The sequence below is a fragment of the Tachypleus tridentatus genome, chromosome 11, assembly GCF_004210375.1.
Source record: "Tachypleus tridentatus isolate NWPU-2018 chromosome 11, ASM421037v1, whole genome shotgun sequence".
Taxonomy (NCBI): Eukaryota; Metazoa; Arthropoda; class Merostomata; order Xiphosura; family Limulidae; genus Tachypleus; species Tachypleus tridentatus.
In genome coordinates, this window is record NC_134835.1 from 94,587,368 (window position 1) to 94,608,164 (window position 20,797).

At 31.0% G+C, this 20,797-nt stretch overlaps 1 protein-coding gene and 1 long non-coding RNA gene across 4 annotated transcripts in view; one reads left to right on the plus strand and one right to left on the minus strand.

The window, feature by feature from the left end:
• Positions 1-507: 507 nt before the first annotated feature.
• Positions 508-6,108, plus strand: LOC143232814 (uncharacterized). Its single transcript, XR_013017776.1, has 2 exons — positions 508-2,217; positions 5,338-6,108. It is a non-coding gene; the product is annotated as an uncharacterized LOC143232814 (long non-coding RNA).
• Positions 6,109-8,588: 2,480 nt separating this feature from the next.
• The window catches only part of LOC143232813 (Golgi apparatus membrane protein TVP23 homolog B), a 37,931-nt gene continuing 25,722 nt past the window's right edge, over positions 8,589-20,797 (minus strand). For 2 of the 3 annotated variants that reach the window (XM_076468717.1, XM_076468718.1), the window contains exons 5-6: positions 18,054-18,182; positions 8,589-9,925 (exon numbers count right to left, since the gene is read on the minus strand). In XM_076468717.1, coding sequence (XP_076324832.1) covers positions 9,851-9,925; positions 18,054-18,182 — 204 coding nt within the window. In that variant the 3' untranslated portion in view covers positions 8,589-9,850. The remainder of the gene's footprint in view (positions 9,926-18,053; positions 18,183-20,797) is intronic. The other variant, XM_076468719.1, reaches the window with a different exon arrangement.

Genomic DNA, 20,797 nt, shown 5'->3' on the forward strand with positions numbered 1-20,797 from the left:
AATCATCAGATCAGTTCGGAGTGCTTGCTAGAGTTTTGAAGATTTTGCGTATTCTGGTGTGTGTTTTAGAACCTTTTATACGAGTGGAAAGGTGATTTGTTGGCTTATTCGTAATGCAAAGTGCCAGCTCGCTTCCTGTTTATGAATTCCTAAGGAAACAATAAGTTTCTTCCACAAACTGTAGAAAACATTATACGCACATACCTAAACAAAAAGCAAAATCAACGAACAAAAGTAAATATAACCCACGAATTAAAAAATCACGAAAACCATATACTGCTGAATACTATATATTCCCGACATCAGCAGAAAAATAACCAACATTTGACAAAAACTAGTAATAAAATATGACATTCCAGTTAATACCAAATTTATTCAAAAACCAGGTACAAAATTAAGGTCTATACTGTGTAAAAATTACACTGACAAACACCACACCAACATTATTTATAAAATACAATGTGATAACTGCCACGACTTCTATATTGGCGAAACAAGTAGTAAAATGGAAACCAGATTCAAAGAACACAAAAAGTCACCTTCACACGTTTTCGAACACTGCAAATCAAATAAACACAACATAACCAAAGAAAACACCTAAATACTAAATAAACAAACAAACGTAAACAAACGCAAAATTGAAGAAGCCTTACTTATACAACAACTCAAGCCCAAAATAAACCAATATAAAGGAACGCCTTTATACCTATATTAATATAATAAAATAAATAAAATTATATATTCAAACATCTAACACCGCCCTCTACATTCCGACACTCATTTACACAACCCCTTTCAAGCATGTGGTCAGCTTCCGGTCAGTTACCTCTTTGTGAACCTGACGATGACTGAAGAAGGTCGAAACGTTGTTCGCTCTTCTATGTAAAATATTTTCTCAACCCAAACGAGCCGTTTTTGCATATAATGGTTCATTGGTTAAGCGTTCCCAGTTTGGTACGTGCAATGAATGAGTTTTATCTGGGAACTCTGGACTATTATTCAGTTTTAAGGAGGCTAGTAGTGAGGATGTTTAGTTTATATGTAGAGTTTGCAAGTTGATGGAAGAGTTAAAAGACTATTCTTACTAAAGTTGAGAAAATAGATAAATAGAAGAACAAATTGTGGGAATTTACAGCAGGACTTCAGGGAAGAGTAAGTCAGATGAGCTAGTTAATTAGTACAAGGGGCTGATAAAAGTTTTAAAGATAAAGGCTATAAGTTAATTTTGGAGATGAAAATTTAGGTAAGTCACTAGGGCTAAATACTGGGCTGAAATTATGTAAGAATGAGCAGGTTAGCTTGTTGGGTTGGTAGGATCAGTTCAGTGGGAGGAAGGAACTTTTTTGGAATGGATGGTTTACAATGAAGTAAGAAAGAGTGATATTTTTGTAAGGGCTACTACCTCAGCTGCAAGAGAAGTTTTAAACTACATGCGTGCCATTTTTCCGCTGAAACGCGGATTTCCGCGGTTTTCAAACGGCCAACGATCACCCACGAGATTCGTATAAATTCGAGGAGAAAATATGAGCGATTTGGGGGCCGGGTAGGTGGTTTTTGAGGAGAAATCGTATTTTTTCAATGTTTATTGCAGAAAAAAAAAATAATCTGACCGCCATCTTGGAGGCAGTCTCGTTACAGGTCTCGTGGTCTGGTATCGTGTGCATACCAGACGATAAAATATTCTCTACGCTCCAAAGAAACAACAGCGATTGAAATGTTTAAAAGGAATGATGTTCATTTTGATCCTGTAGACAAGAGAATGTGTAAGGGCATTAGATCAGCAGCTTCAAAGTATATCTCAAAGCTGAGGGAGAATCAGAAGAAAAGGGCAGAAAGGCTTGAGGCCTATGGTTCTGTGAAATCTGGCCCAGCCACCTTGGCTAAAGAAAAAGTCCAGAAGCCGCAGAGAGCTGCCCATTCAGAGAAGGAGAGAAAAAAAGCTCGGAAGAGAGCACTGGAAACCCTTGTCTCGAAAAGATGAAAGTAGCCAAGATTGATTAAAGGAAATTAAGTGATTTGAAATTTGACTGTAATTTATGCAGCAGAGCAGAAGTTGATATCAGTGACTGAAAAACATTTTATTATTATCTGCAGCATATAGTGCCAGTGGTTTATTTTAAAGCATATCATTAATTTTATTTTGAAGCAATGTCAAAGCTTTCCTTGATTTGCTTTCAGTTTGTATTGTGAAAGAATGAAAAATATACTGATATTGAGGTACCAGTAATTTACTGACAAGATTGTATAGATGAACAAGTTTTACTGTAGGTAGTCATGTAGAGTAATTTTAAGTAATTTGAAATTTTAATGGAATGCAGCAGTGCAGTAGTTGTTGATGTCAGTGACTGTACAAAATTTAATTTCTGAGGCATATCACTGATATCAGTAGTTTAATATTGAACCATATCAGTAGTTGAATTTTTAAGCAATGTCATAGCTTTCCTTCATATGCTGTTTTAGTTTGTATTGTCAATTTGTGAAAGAATGATAGAGGAGTTGTCATGTGAAGAGAGATTAAGATTTTTAAGATGAAGAGTTAGAGAGGATCTGATTGAAGTGTTTAAGATTGTAAAATGATAATGTTGATGCATCAAAATTTTTTTGTACTTAACAGCTAGAATTATAGAACTAGGGGACACAAATATAAATTTAGGCAAGGTAGAAGGTGTCTTCTGCTAGGACAATCTTATTTTTTAAATAGGGTGTTTGATCTATGGAATGGATTGCTTTTAGCTGTTATGGAGGCAGTAAATTTGTGTGAATTTAAAAGAAAGTTTGATAGATTAATGAATGACATGGGTAGGCTTTAATTTTAAAAAATTGTTTAATAGTTTTATTTTGGCTTAGAGTGTGGGACAACTAAGATTGACCAATAGGTCCTTGTTTCTAAATATGTTAAAACCACAGCAGTTAAGTGAACCAAGCTAAATTATATGATTAATGTTATAGTAGTTAATAATTACAGTTATGATTTTTCTGTGCTTTTAAATGCCACAATTCATAATATGTATTACATATCAACCAAATTTTCACACACAAATGTTACCAAAATATGTATTCTAAAAGAAGGCTGGTATGGGTATTAAAACTAAAAGAAAGTACAGAACAACATTTCAACCTTCTTAGGTCATCTGAAGATGACGTAAGATACTACTTAAGCACGTATTTGATTAAATGCATTTAGTACACTTTCATTGTTACTTGTGGTAATGCATGCTGAGACTACAAACTGAGGGAAAGATAGGCTTATTTTGTTATGTGACTAACCACTTTCATGTTTTATGGTTCAGCCCAGTTTTTCCTGGAGTAGAATTTATTTATTTGCTTATATGCTTACCATTTTCAAGTCAAGCTGTGGTGTCTGCATTCACACACAGTAAATTTTAAGACACCTATTACAATTGTCATGACCCTCATGGCAGCTGCTGTATTCATTTTCATCTCAACACCCTTTTTTCTCATTGAACCAACACCAAAAGTCAACAATCACATTTGACTTTAGAAACAGCACACACAAATACTGATATTCAGTGTTGATTTTTGGAATGTGCCTGTACTATATTATTGTTAGTCATTGGTTAGTATTACTATTAGCTTTAAGTTTGATAATTGCATATGTGAATGAAAGTAGTCCAAAAAATGGTTTTTAATTGCATCGAAGTGTTTTGACTGAGTAAGACGGTTAAGCCCAAACAATTCTCAACCCAATTCCCAAACATAAGAAAGTATCTCAATATAGTTTGTCTCAAATGAACAATATTTTTCTTAGTCTTTAATCTCCTGCTTTAAAATAACTATTTAGGGAGTTATTGGTTTAGCATTTGACAGTCAATTCTCATCTAGCACAAAAAACTACATTTTAAGTTACACAGAGTGAAATTGAAACACAAAAATTTACATAAAATCTTTTTTGAAATCTTAACATTTTGTTCTATTATAATAGTAGTTACTATGAATTTCTTAAATTTTATAATTTGTATTTATTTACGTATATGATTAACGATTCATTTTTTTAAATGAATGTGAATTCACCAAAATATGTTGTAAATACTAATATTGTCATACAAAAAACACCTACCTACATGGTTTCTTGCAGCACATTTTAAAATACATTGGTTATTAAGTAAAAGATAAATCTGTTAATAATTCTTCAGAAACATGTTGCAATATAGGGCAGTACTTTTGTATGGTCAATGGGACATCATTGTATGGTATTTTTCATTTCGCAAGTAACATTTCCAATGAATTAACTGAAGACCTAGCTATCTTGCAGATTATATAGAAAACAAAATTTGAAACAACCATAACAAATGCTACAGTAGGCAAATTCTGATTTTACTGATTACAAGATTCAACCTACACTGTCAGGCTATCATCTGATAAAAGTTAAATTGGTTGCAACATTGTAATAATTAAAATAAGAACTTGCCAACAATGGCAGATTTCACCCTTCTGGAACTATAAATGAATATATCATTATTCGATATTATATACTATTATATTATATACTTTTCAATGCGATTTAAATAATATTAGGAAAACACATGCACACAGAGAAGCATCAAAATTCAGAACCACTCTTTATAAAAGTCTTAAAACAAAATCATTACAATCAGTATGCAACCAAAATAGACACTACACAGCAGCATCCTTCCCATTTAATTATAATTAATATCTATTATTGATACATTAAAACATAAAAGTTTCTATTTAAATATAAAGCTGTATTTGAAAGTAACATTTCATTTACATTGAATGAGGTTGCAACATTACCTTTAAATTTTAAATGTGTAACATAACTATTAACACAACTTTATGTAGCCATTAGAAACAACAATTTATACCGATTATATACATGAAGGGGCGTTTCTACAGGTTTTAAAGGTACTGCTGTTGTAGATAGTGGGCTTTGGCAATGTTGTTTTCTTGGGTGTCACATTCAGCAGTTGACCAGCTTCAGCTATTTTAAGCCAGGGAATCAGATTGAGAAGTAATTTTCCAGTTAACTGGTTCTGATTCTAATAATCTCTGTTCTAATGCATCTTGTCCCACTGTAAAACTGAACAATGGTAATGGCAAATATTTCTTAGTAGACATCTGATCAAACTGCTTTTCCATTACATTCCTATGGAGATTGGAGTTCAGAAATCCCATATTTCTCATAAACAACATGGCTGATGTCTTATTTTATTGTAACATGCTACTAAAACATTTACCATTTTCAGTTGTGGAAACTTTTCTCAGTGTATACAGCAAGTGTTTGAATATTTGAATAATATTTCTGCTAACCCTTTTTTTTTTTTAAAATCACTTTTTAAATTTTTTTTTTATCTTTAGGTTCCACCTGTATCCGAGATGAGGAAAAATAATGAAATAAAGCTCCATTTAGTCAGTTGCTGAGACTATATTCTTTATGTAATGGTACTGAAGACCATATAAATGTGACACACTAAAGAAGTGGATTAGAAAATATGGATTTCCACATACACTTAAAAGTCTAATAAAATGACTTGAACAACAGGTCACAAGAAATGCATCCAATAATTCTCATATGATAGTTGCCACTCACACCTTACTTTTTAAGTTATTTCAATGTTTTTGTCTACTGAGCATATAACTAAAAACTTTGTGTACTTAAAGTCTAAGCAATAAATTTGTTCCTATTTTGGTATGGTATAACTGCAAAGGAGAAAATAAAAAAAATCCTACCTTTTAAGTCATGTTCAAATATATTAAATTGACACTTATAATAGCTAACATAGAAGGGCTAAACTTACAGCAATTAAACATTAAATAAACTTCAGACTCTTAATACCACTTTCATGATCTCAACCTTTTTGTATTGTGGAATATCATCCACATAAATTGGACATACTATGGACTCTGCAATTAAAGAACATCTAATACTTGTTACAATAACCCAAATCCTGTTTATAGTATTTTTTTTAATCTTTTTCTCAGAGTTATATATCATTCCATTCTGTTAGTATTCAGAAGGTAGCTGGCAAACATTACTAGTAGTTGATTTCTTAGTATTTTAAAATAACATAATTACCAGATTTATGTATATTTTTCTTTGTAGTCTCAGAATAAAAAAAATGTTAATCCTGTTTTGAAAAAATACTGGTATTAGCCTTAGGATAGTCCCTAAGAAAATCAGATCAAGTTTTATTCAAATAAATCAAGCTTCATTTTTATTTACTGCTTAACCCCCTATAAAATTGTAATAAGTAGGAGAGGGGGTTGAAAACAATTCAAATCTTGAGTAAACATATTTTTGTCAGAAGTTGGAGAAACATTCAACAAACTAATTAATATTAGTATTAAATTTTAACAGTGATGACTGAGTCCCACAACTTCCTCTATATTTACTGTTATTTGGAGCATTTTTATATTAAAGTTGCATATTTTACAGGCACAAAAAGCTACATTTTTATTAACAAATGTTATATGTCAACCGATGTGGTGATAACTGGAATCATTTACACCATATTTATTCATTACAGTAGCTTATACTCAACAGACAAGCCAAATATTAGTTTGTTATCTTTGCATTGCATGCTATCCATTTGAAAATCCTGATCTGCTGTATCATGTAGTGTTTAAAGTAAAGGGATATATCATAATGAACTTTTTCTTTGGGTTCCTTCATGTTGTACTTAAATACATCTTCAATTTGTAATTAATAGAATGAACTTTTGATTCTGTAATGCATTTGATAGGCCCAGGTTGTTTTCTCAGCTTTGTTAAGGCAACTCACCAAGAAAAGTGTTTAAAAGCTGCTTCTATCAGCACAGGTGGAACTATGTGAAGGTCTCCCATCATAGGGACACTACATCTGAGGTGTTTTCACCAAAAAGGTATGTTTGTCTGCAGGCTGTCTTTGACTCAGCAGCCAAGTGACATACAACACTGGGTTTCTGTTTCAATCATGTAGAGGAAAATGCCTCTGTGACACATTTAGTGACAGAAGATCTTTTTGGATTTAAATGCAGCTGAAGACTGCATCAATCCAGATTACTAACATTAGTGAGCCTTTTCGTCAGTAAAGCAACGTACCTCCCTCAGAGCAGATATATTTCTTTGTCTTTGAAGTTTTGGATGAAGTCCCTAAAAGATACAAAGCCTAAACTTTTGCTTTTATGGTAATTTATCAAGATGTAGTAAAATTTGATACTATTTGTGTAAATTATGTTTTGGAATAACTTAAATAGGTTTATTGCAGAATACAGTATCATAAAGCTTTACTTTTAGTTTAAAAAATTTTACCTATCTATAACTAATTAAAATACATGAAAAAGGAATAACAGGATAACATATTTCCAACTTTTTTGACAGTGATTCTTTTGTAATTTTTCATTGGTGTTTTGTGAACATTTCAGCTACTTATATCTCAAAAATTATGTTTTTTGTAATTGTTTAAGAAGTTCTGCTCTCAATATATATATATATACATATGACATATCTAAGCAATCTTAAGAATTAACACAAAACATGCTGTGTTTTATCTGTCTATATGTTATTTTTCAACAACTTAACTGGTACCCTTAATAGTAACCATGTTTGGTAATCTGAAAAGAAAACTTAGTTTTTTTTCCCCTTGTGCATATAATGAGGATCATATTTTTCAAAATTAATAAATGGCACAAAATTCTTAAATCTAGTGAAACATCTATATTAATTGTTAACTAATCTTCAAAAGGATGAACTTATTTAGCTCTATAACCAAGAAATTTTATGAAGTTGATATAACATATCAACTAAAATGATGCTTGGCTCTTTCTAATGCATAATTTAAAAAGAAAGTCAATTTACATAAATATTCAAACTTGGAGAAGCAATGTGTGTGTGTGTGTGTGTGTTTATATATATATATACCCACACAGTTTTTACTGAAAATTGATATTTAACCTCAACAGTCAATGCAAATTTATCTCTATACAGGTATTTTCTTTTCATTGGAAAAGAGGAATATTCCCTCATAAACTAAATTTTCCTCTCCTGATGTGTTGCAACTTTCAGGGTTTTATTTCTAAATGATTTCTTTTGATGAGAAAAATCCAAGTAAAATTTTTCTCCACCACCGAAAGAATTCTGAAAGTAATCCCCTGTCTAAAAAAAAAAATTTTTACTTCATTTAAGAGAAATTTGCAAAAGGTTTCATAACTTAACTGTTTGCTGATTTTCCTAATCCATTCATTCTGTGTTAAACAGTAGTTGAAATTTAAAACTCTTCTCTTAGTTTCATTGCTTGAAGACCAATGGACAAAACATATATATATATGTGAGAAATGTTTAAACTTTTTGAAGAACATTTCTTAACTCGGTTAATGATGACTTGAAAATCAATTTGTGTACAACTTTTTCACATTTTGAAATTTGTATTTTACTACAAACTTACAGTGCAATAACAGTGAAAACTTTTTACTACTTAGGAAGTTCAACTAAAAAGTAATGTTTCTACAGAGTGTTCATAAAATCACTGTGCAGTTTTGTCTGTTAATAAATATACAAGTGCACAGTGACTTTCTGAACACCCTGTACTTGTTGCTTAGGGAAGAGAAAAATATTTTAGCAAACAACTAATGAATTACACATGGTAAGATTTATTTTATTTTCATTATAAAACCAATTTTATTTCTGTTATTAGAGGAATCTCTAATGTTACTACCCACTTTACTGTGTCGTAACAGTTAGCATTTGATAAAGTATATTCCACTGTATTACATAACACATGTTCAAGTTATTATGTGGCAAGTAAGTTTGGTCAGTTGACACCTCCAAAGAAAAATTAACATAAAGCATAATACCAAATATTTACAATATCAATGAAAGTACTTGTTAAGATAGTGCACAAATAATAAAATATAACTAATAAATACAGCTTTTCATAAGAGAAAAGCAAGTTCAATCAAAATTCTGGGATTTTCTAACCCACTTTATACAAAGATCAAAATGGAGTTATTGAGAAACAAAACAAAAACTGTATTTACCTAGATATCTCTGAAATAACTTTACATAAAATTTCATTTCTCTCCCATTAAATACAACAGGTGCTGAGTAAATGCATTGTTATATATATATATATATATATATATATATAACTTTTAATAGTTTAAAAGTACTGACTTCTTCCAAGTAGAGATACTGAAAGTTATTTTTATCAATGGCTGCAGTTTATTACCACCTGTTTTCTTTATCACATACAAGTCTTTAATTGTTTTTAGAATGTTAAGTAAACTTTGTCTACATAGTATATTCAACATAAGATATGGAAAGAAAGATGTTTTTTTTCACAGTAACTTCCTAGGTAAAACTAGTTTGATAATTCTCTTACTGCATAAAAATCAGGAAAAAAACATCTACTTGTACACCAAATACCTGGAGCTGATAACTAGTTCAAGAAGAAATAAATTTGTTGTTTTTTGGCAAATTTTACATGCATGTAGTGTACATACTTATAAAGAATGAAGTAAATAAATCTCTGTGACTTTTCCTTCAACTCAATGGCACCAATAAAGTATCTTTCACAGCCTAACAAAGAATTTTATGTTTATATTATACAAATTACACTGCTATATTTATCTATTGTAGCTCCTCAGTGATAATAAAAACACAGTTATTGTTCTGAACACAAGTTTTCTGTTGTTTCTTTTATTCTTTAACTTTCAAGTGCATGTCAAGTGAGAAAAAAAGAAAAAAAAATGATATACATAATGCACACCATTAAGAAAAACCCACATTAAAGCAAAAGTTGACTGATTTGGTTGGACCAGCCTGCTGGCTACCAAACTGCTGAATTTATGATGTTGTAGCATTCACAAATCTAGCTTTACTTTCTTCAGTCTGTTCACAAACTTCCTTCAAGGGTTGACTTTGTCTGGGTAGATTCTTCTTGTTTATTTTTACTTACAGATGACATCATCTACATGCACAAGAAACATCAGCTTATACAGCAGCATGTTAATTTAAAAGAAGAAGATTACTTACAAAAAAAATCTTGTTATTTATCTATCTTTTAAAATGATTTATCAATTTTTGAAAAACTGCCAAGCAATTAGAACTAAAGAAACAATATTTTTTCGAGTACTTGTTATAACTGAGTAAATACATGGGATATTTTTAGCACTGGACAAAACACAGAATTTCCTGTCTTCAATTATGGGGTCATGCCACAGCACAACTGTTAGGAAAAAAAACCCAAGTAACATGATGCCATCATTAATTTTGAACCAACAATCAAAGGAAACAAACTGTTGACAAACTACTGATAAATAAAAATATTTTCCTTGGTTATTATTTTATTTATTAATTTATTTATCATTACAGTCATATATTATTTTTTAATACTAAATTCCCAATGTTAATAAGAGAGTAAGCAGATTAACCCTCTTGCAATGGGTCAAAGGTCATGTCATCACATTTGTTGACTTGAATTCAAAATTTTATTCAACTACTATTTTATGAATTTGTCAGTAAGTCTGGAATCAAATTGTAGACTATAATTCAAACTTTAATAATATAATATACAAGTTAATTTCTTAATTTAAAAGTAAATATTAAAAGAACACACGTAAATATAGATTTTAAACAAGTCACACAGTATGTTGAATGCAGCATTTTAAAATTATGATGTTAAAACACTAAATCTATAGTTTCATATAAATTAGAAACTCAAAAATTACCAATATTAAGAAACTACAATATAAAATAAGAACTTCATATCTTTTTATTTTGCTGTGATATGGCTTATGTACTGAATCAAACTTTTTCCATTTTTTGAAATGGTCCCTGATGTACACTTACATCAATATATGACATGTGAATGACCAATTAACAGTTTAGAATGTCTCCAGAGTGGTCTTCCCCACCATTTTAATCTTTGACAGATTTCCACATTCTTACTATCCAAGATTTCAATGAGGTTGGTTGTGTGTTTAGTCTGCTTGACATTTTATATTTTATAAAACCTAAATAGATCTTAATTAGCAAGTTTCATAAATTACAGTGGAATTCTATGGTATCATTATAGTTATTTGAATTTTTTTATCATTCAACTGTATATAAAAAACCTAAAAAATGAATTTCTTTCATATCATGTACATGTAAAAATGTAAAAGGCTTAGCATCCTATGTCCAGCAGCAACCAAGTTCAAAGGTTGTAGCTTGAAGAGATAATTGTTTTCTTTACTTTTTGTTTATTGTTCTAAATTTTAAGAAAAGTTTAATAACTTATTCCTAAACAGTAATAATCTATATACATATATAATGTATAACAACTGAAATGTAACTATATTACAAAAACACAGCCAAGACACAGAAGACTAAAAGCCAGTTTTATATTATAGGATATGTAACATTAGTGTATGTGCACCATGTCGATGCAAATTATGTAATGTTAGCTGGGCATGACTGAAAGGTCAATATAATAAAAAATAATAAATGTATGTGTAAATATATAGTGTTACGAGACATAAGTTATTCAGACTAAACGTTTGTATTTTCATTTTATAATACGTAGTAATTTAGCATGAAAGAAGCCTAATTCATATTTATTTTCTTACGATGGTTATGAGGTTGGTTAAGTGACAAACCCCACACAGTTAGGGCATAGAAAATAAAAAATATAAAGTCACACTGAAAACAAACATTTGAAATGTATTTTAAAAGTTTTAGAGATTACACAAATAATTTGAGATTTTTGGGATGAAGAATAGTTATTTTAATCATAACATGAAATCACTTTGCACTCAGACTAGTAATGAAACAGACTTGATATTTTCAAAAATAAATCTTTAGAAAAATATGTTATTAAAAAAAACTGTTATTTGTGTACAAAAGAATTGTACTCTTTACTAAAGGTCTACCAAATTTTGTGAATATACAAATGCTGTTTCAAAAGTTATAGTGCAAATACTTAACGTGTACAAATGTGTAGACAAACTCGTATATTATACTGATCCCATTGCAAAAGTATTAATCAAAGTTACCTAATGTATTCTCAAATGATCTGAAATTAAGCTTAATTGGAATATTTAAAAAATATGGTGAATATTAGCATTTAATAGAACAGTAATTGAAAACAAAAGTTATAAAGGCTTAATGAAGTACACCGGATGCTTCTTGCTGTTTTAGTATAAAGTTAATTTCTAAAGACAGTGAAGTTAGGCATTTTGCATTAACACTGTTATTCCATTTCATCTTTTCACACAATGAAGTTATAGCAATTAATTACTGCACCTAATATTTACTAGCAACAGGGCATACAAAATAAACTTATTTTTAGTAATAGTTTAGTATAAAATTGTGCAATCTAAGTAACTTAACCCAAAATGACCATTGGTTTATCAAAATTAATTAAACATTTGTAAGAAATTCATTGGATTTAAATAAAAAACAAAATTCTGTGAACCAGTTTTATGTAATTACTCATTTTAAAAACCTTATTTGAATAATTAAAAAAAATTGACTTTGCCAGACAACAGGAATTATAATACTTCTCTGTCTATTTAAAACAAAACAGAAATGGACATGTAGTATTATGTAAATCTGAGAAGTATCTAAAATACAAGAGAGTATAAAAAATATTAAAGCCTTGATAAGCTATCACAAGAAAAAGAAAAACTTTAGTTAAAATGCAAGCACACACGTGTTTTGTATACTTAAGGTTTATTTTGATTTTATTTGTATCATCAAGACTTTTTCATGAGGCTCTCACTTTGCTCTAATCTTTGTTTGTAATTATTTTAGTATTTTCGAACACAATACTTAAATGGCTGGCTCATAGACCCCTAAGGTTCAAACTAGTCATTTCCATTTAATAATTACTGACAAGAGGAAGGAAAACCCAGTCAGCAGCATTTGCCATGGTGGGATTTACTGATGGTTTTAAAACTTTTACAACTTAAAAGTCAAAAACTTGCTCAGCCACATGTTGACATGCTAGCCACTAAGCAATGCTCTGCTCCATTTCTAAGCATCTTTTCCAACTAAAACACACTATATACAATAATCATGTAATGCATACACATTTTCTTGTCACTATCTTAATATTCAGGAACGTATTTGATAAGAAAAAATACAGCAATATGCCAACATCAACTTTTGAAAATGTAATTCTATTTCTCCAATAAAAAAGCTTATATATATATATATTTATATTACATCTTCACATTTTTCTAAAGACTTGCTTCTTTTACAACTTATTACTTAAAATTCCATTATAAATGTGGAGAAAAAGAAATGCCTGTTACTTCTGAGGGAAGACTGAAAGCAGAGGTCATGTGATACAGAGAATGAAAATAAATCATTATTAATGTAATCAAAGTACCAGACAACTAGAGGCACGATAGAACTTTACAGCCTTTAGAGAATAGTAGTTTAGCCATTCAAAGTAATTGTTTTGTTTTTTTAATCCTCCTTACATACATAGCTGATTTTGCAACAACATAAGAATCAGTTCAACACCTAATAAAGAAGACACATCCATGTAAATACCTATCAGAAACCACATTTCTCCTGAAGATGGTCCAGCAAAATAGCTTTTCCAGGAGTATTATCTAAAATATTAACTTTAAAAAGGATAGAAACTTCGAAACACAAAAGTGCCCAGGAAGCATGCAAAGTTGTAGGTTCATCTTAATTCACTTCAGACTGGTATGGTGTATCGGTAGTGAAGATTTACCCTTTAAATGTGTGCCCATATAAATGAAAAGACAATTGTGACCAAAGAAATGCAAAGGAAGCATGTGATATCAGATATATATACTTTTCAAGACTTCTGCCATTTTAGGCATTTAATTTGAACATAACATCAAATGACCCATTTTATATTTCATGACTGAACTCCACAAGTAATGATATGAGGCACCCTGTAAATTCTTGTTGTAAAAAGCTATCTAGAAGGCTTAAAAGAAACTAACCGATTCAACTAAAGCTCTAAGATTATATAACTACCAAATAGTTAATGAAAGAGTTAAGCAAAACTAATTGCTAAGTCAAAGAAATAAGATATGGTGAACAGTAAAAATAACATTTATTTTTAAAAATGTAACAAAAACAAAGAATGGGTGAAGTCTACACAAATACTAATCAAGGAAGATCTGCCTTCAGAAAATGGGTATTTTAAAAAATAAACAAACAAAAACACCAGCTAAAGTGCCTACTGAAAAGAAACCCGAGAAAAGGGATGCAGATCTCCTTTAAAAACTCAAAATATAATAAAGTTGAAGAAAAGTTTTAAGCATCACTATAATATTTGATAATAGTGATATTAGGCAAAGTTGGAATAAGACTTAAAAGAACTGGATATTAACCTATACTAAAACAAGGTAAAAACCACAAACATATGTCCTAGAACAGTCATAAATGAAGAAAGAACAATGTTGCTGAGACAGCAACAAAGGAAACAGATGTGATGTTGTTAGATCCTTGTATACAAGTAAAATTATGTGGTAAATCATTTCAAAATAAAGTGCAAGTCAGTTATAGAATACAAAGACATATGTACAACATTCATTCTTCAAGAGCATCAAAATAACAAAAATAAAAAGAGAACACAGACTATATATACTCTTCAAAAAAAGAAACACAAAAGGGATATTTTTGTTATTTTAACCGACACGCAATACAGTTATGCCAAGACTGACTGAAGCAGAACGCAACAACGCCATTGGTCGCTTCGAAGCAGGAGAATCTTGATCAGATGTTGCCAGAGCTGTGAATGTCCACCCAAGCACCATCACAAGGCTATGGAATTGTCACCAACAACATGGATCAACTTGTGACCGTCCACGATCTGGCAGACTTCGTGTGACCACGCCCGCACAAGATCGCTACATCCGGTTATGTCACCTTCGGGATAGGACCACCACTGTAATGTCTACTGCCTCAACCATACCAGGGCTGCGTAAGATTTACAATCAGATCATATGCAACCGTCGACGAGATTCTTAGGCCCCATGTGCAACCCATCATGGTGAACGTCAACGACGTTTTTCAACATGACAACGCCCGTCCTCACACAGCCCGACTCACCACTGTCTTCTTGAGACACCACAACATCAACGTTCTTCCCTAGCCCTCCAGATCACTAGATTTAAACCCCATCAAACATCTTTGGGACGAGTTGGACCGACGCCTGCGATGACGACAACCTCAACCGCAGACTCTACCTCAGCTTGCAGCAGCTTTGCAGGCTGAGTGGACAGCCATTCCACAGGATGTGATTCGTCATCTGATCGCTTCCATGGGCAGGAGATGTCAAGCAGTTATTGATGCTCACGAGGTGCATACTCGTTATTGACGGTGAGTGACGTTAAACTTCAACTAGTGAGCGTGGACTTCGCCTTTGCAGACTTTGGATGTTCAGCAGTGAATGTGCAAAGTTTCACACATGTCATACAGAACTACCCAGAATAAACTTGTTAACAATATGTCTCAAATTTTGCCTTTTGCATTTCTTTTTTTGAAGAGTATATATAATGAAAAACAACAGTCAAGACAAGTAGTAACTACCAAATAAAAATGCAACAATCAGAAATGTGAAAAAAACCAACAAATATCATCCAATTGCTTGTACAGCTTAAATTTGGAGCAAAAAAGGTCCCTACAGTTTGCAGTTGAGACCAAAGTATATTTTCCAGGCAAGGTTTTGATCTGGTCCATGGTACTGAGATAACTCAAATAAGTCAACCAACAGACTTCAAAAAATGAGAAAGAAATCAAAATAATTTATTAAGCAACAAATGAAGCATTGACAGTACAGATGGATTGAACAGAGACTAGTCCCACGCCATTTAGATGATGTTATACACAAGACATATTACGGGTTTATTAATGGAGTTCAAACATCAAGAGATTTTATATATTTTGCTGATTTTAGTTTTTGTAAACTCAGCCAAATTGGCAAATACTTCAAATTGTTTAACAGCTATGCATTCAGCTACTTAAACAGAAGTTGGTGGTATAGAAATTTTAAGGTTTCAGGATAACAAATGCTGTACAATTCAAAAGAAAAGCTTATTTTTGACCAGCTTACACTTCATAGGTACTTGATTGACTGAGTTGATATGATAAACTAAGTTTACCTGTGTTCATTCAAAATCATTAGGTTTTTCATTATTCTATAAACAAATAACATCCACTCTGTGATGGTTTTACAATATTGAAATTTTTAGGTGTTCTACAGTAATTCTTGTATACTGAGTCCAAAATTGATATTCATTTTTCTCCATCACATGCAGATGTTTCACAAAACACCATATATACAAGGTCTGATAAAAAAGTTCTAAGACTTCTGTTACATGTGCCAGTACAGAGACAGTAGTTTCACTTAGGTGTATACAAAGTACAAATAGTGATCTACCCCATGAACAAGCCATTTCTCTAGACTTTATACCCATGTTGTGAAAAACGTGCTCAAAGACAAACATATCTCTTACTCGTCACAATTAAAATGGACAGAAAAGAAGAGCAACATGCTTGCATCACGTTTTGTGTGAAAAATGGTAAAGGAGGAACAGACTGGTGATGACTGCTTAAGTAAGGCTGTCATTTATCAGTGAATAAAATGCTTTCAAGATGGCTGGGGATTGGTCAAAGATGACCCGTGTTCTGGATGACCGTCAATTGTCCACTGATGAAACAGTCACTAAGGTGAAAGACTTAACCAGGCCTTTTATAAAGAGATCTTAAATTGCTTGAGGGAAAAGTCAGAAGAAACTGCTGCAAGCTGTGAGATAATGGTCACCTGTTTCTTCATCATGACAACGTGCATTCACACTGCTGTGTCTATTCAAGAAGTTTTGGCAGAATAAGACATTCCTGTGATTCTCCTGATCTTGCCCCATGTGATTTATTCTGTTCCCAAAAATCAAGTTGAAAGGAAAGAAATTTGATGACATTCCAACCATCCATGATAATGTGAAATCAGAACTTAGTCACATAACAGCTGAAGATTTCCAGCATTGTTTCCAAAAATGGCAAAAACGTTGGAACAAGTGTGTATCAGCTGAAGGATATTACTTTGAAGGGATAGCATATAATACTAAAGTATGTACATTACTCTTCAGAATAAAAGTGAAGTCTTAGAACTTTTTGATCACACCTCGTACTTTGATATAAATGAATAATTTTCATTGAAATCAGGTAACATTTTGTTATGCTTAAAATGTTGACAACCACTGGCTATAGACTTCTATAATAACAATCATGACATGAAAGTCTTATTGATCATTCTAGAACCCAAATATGATGATAAAATGTTCATTGTGGTAAACAATTAATAAATTGATCCAAGTACGAGTTTCTTCCAATTTATAGAAGATCCTTAAAACTGTGATAAAAAAAACTATTATATTTGAAATTTGCATAGCTGAATTATGGAAGATTCATTATTAAACCAAGGCCTGTGGATTTTTTTTCCTTTGTAATTTCTGTACATATATATTTAAAAATTTAAGTGTACTTGTTTATTTTTTAATTCAATTGACAAAAACACTGTATTAACAAAACTCACAATAAACTATACATATTTACAATAGCTTAAAGACTTAGGCTAAAAGTTTCCTACTGGTGAATATTTTTTTAAATTTGCCAAAAATTAAAATTCATTGGCAACATATATAAGTTATCCATAAACCAATTAAAAATTGTAACATCACATTTAAAAATAATCACATTAAATAAGTTTTTATTTTGCTAGTAATATTTTCAAAGATAAAATATTCATAGTCTTGTCTTAATAAACCTAATAGACAAATTATTATAATTATAGAACTATTGTGTCATAAAAATTTAATTAATTGAAATTAATTATAGACAACATAATAACTTATATATAAACATCATCATAATGAAATTAAACTCCAGGAGATAAAACTTGTCACTTCATTGCTAGCCAAATTAAAGTATTTGCATACTTTTGTCGATATTTATTGTTTATGTGGTTGTAATTTACAATATTAGAAAGATTTGGAACTGTTTTGTTACTTTTATTTGTACTACTGGTACAAATAATAAATAAAAATCAGTCATGAGCAACAGACACTCACATTTTGAAGGACCTGTTGACCAAGGAAATTTGATGCTAAATCACTCAGTTTCTGTCTATTTTTTATTTTACATCTGAGATATCCCCACAGATTGGCTCCATTCAAGATGATACCAATACATACTACCATCTGAAAAAATTAAACAACTATTTCTGAAGTTATCAGACTGAATCCTTATCAATTTTCAATTTACTTCATGCTAAGAAAACGTAAATAACAACTTTTAACTGAATATCCATCCTAAGACTATGAAAACTATCACATACAATCCTCAGAATCAAAACCAAATTTATATTATCTTTAGACAAACAATAAACTATGTCACCAAATAATTGTTGAACTAAGGTTTTTTACTCTTTTTCTGCTATATTACGAGGTCATTTCATCACTTACTATCTCTCAGTTCATAAATTTGTTGTGTTTTTACAATTTTGTGCAGAGCTACATAAGGGTTATCTGCACTAGCCATCCCTAATTTAGCAGTGTAAGACTAGAGAGAAGGCAGCTAGTCATCATCATCCACTCTTGGATTATTCTTTTACCAATGAATAATGGGATTGACCATCATATTATAATGCTCTGATAACTGAAAGGATGAGCATGTTTAGTGGGATGGGGGTTCAAACCCTTGATACTCAGATTGTGAGTCAAACATCATAACCACCTAGCCATGCTGGTATAGTTCATAAGACCCCTCCAAAAATAATCAGATATAACAATATTTACACTGCAGTACAAAATTTAATGACCTATGCCAGTTGCTGTTGTTTTTTAAGAGATAAAAACATGAGGAGAAGGGAGAAATGTGTGATCAAGTCTAGAATGAAGTCAATTATTAATCATTCTCCCAAAAATTTAAATTTAGAAACTAAGTAAGAATAAAAAAATGTCAAGATAGAAATACATTTTTTGGAACTGGTACAAAACATTCTAATTTTACCTCACAAAATCGATAAAAACCTCATATGGCTGTTGTAGTAATATAACCACTTCATTGTTATAAAATTAAGCATTTCCAAGTTATAATTGTCACATTTTATAGGCCATATTCTTTACTGTAAAGATTTGTGACATTTTGGCAATAAATTTCAATAATAATCAAACACCACATTTGTTTTAATGTGTTATTTTAAAACTAGTCAAATGTTTGTTACATAATTATTCACCACAGTTGTATACAGAGCTTTAAAGAATTGTCTCTTTTCATCAAACTCTATACAGGCTGGTTATTTTAAAGCACAATTTACAAGAGGAATTATTTTCTTCTCTCTTATAACAATATGTGATAATATCATTTACATCACACCATTGGTTATCACAGTTGTATAAAGAGGTTTAATTGTCTCTTTCCATCAATATCAACACAAGTTGGTTCACTTGCTTCAGAACACAACTGCCAAAACAACTTATTTATCCTATACTTTGTTATTACAATACAATCTATGATAATTTCACATTATGATATATTATGATAATACTCAATCAAAACCAATAAGAAAAGTTAGAAGGTATAATTATCTACAGTATCTATAAAGATTAAACACTGCCCAGTTCAGGCTAATAGGTTTCACAATTAATGGAGAGTGATTCACGGGGTTTTCAAGAAAAGAACCAAAACAGGAGTACAAAAAAAAAAAAAAAAAAGAAGAAGAAGAAAAGGTAAAACTTAACTTCCAGTTAACCACTCCAGGTCATATGAAATAATCTGTACAAAGTAAATGTAACCCAAAAGCTGATGTGTAACAACATGATGTATGCCAAAGGCCAAATACACATTTGAAAAGGTCAATAAAAACCACACAAATGTTCTCTGAAGACACAGAAACAACTAAGATTTATCATACCTAGATTATTATTTGTTGAAAATCATTAGAAACATACCCCAAAACATCATTAATATGAAGTTCTATCCAACAGAAAAGTTATAAAGTAACTGAAAAGAAGATATAAGCAAATAGAAAAAAACAACAAAAAACTATTATGTCAACTAATGTGAGTTGAAGAACTGTGAAATTCACAGACTGGGTAAAATAGTCTGTCCAATTCTTTAGAACCACAACACAGGAAAAGGAAAATAAAAACATTAAAACATTTTAATTTCTTCTTTAGTTGACCAAGTGTATTGTAAAATAGTGGAAGGGAAAGATGTTTGTATTGAATCAAATGACTCATCTGACCTGTCCAACCACAGCTGACTAACAAGATCCATGAAGAGCCTTTGAACACCTTTCATTCATTTAACAGACTATTAATAATGCTGAATAACTAATAATAAAACAAAATGAAGCACAATATTAGCAAAAGATACAGGTTAACCAAAATTACTCAGAATTGATGACACCAAAACTTTAACTCGCTTGTAAACTCAAAAGAAGCCATCTTCAAAACAGAAAAAATTGACCAATATTCCATGCACAAATAAAAATGTATCTAGAGGTTATGACTTTACTATACCACAACAACAGTAGACGAGAGTGAAGAAAAAGGCTTGCAGTTAAATGCAAAGAAAACAGAGTGCATGGTTATCTCAAAACAATCAATTACACCCACATGCAGCATAACCGGCAAGGACGTGAGAATAAAACAAGTCGAAAGCTTCAAATATCTTGGATATACTGTAACATCAAATGCAAAGAGTGACACAGAAATAAAGAAAAGAATTGCAATGTCCAAGGATACTTTCAATAAAATGAAGTCCATATTCACAAACAGGAACATAACAAATGTTACTAAAATTAACACCT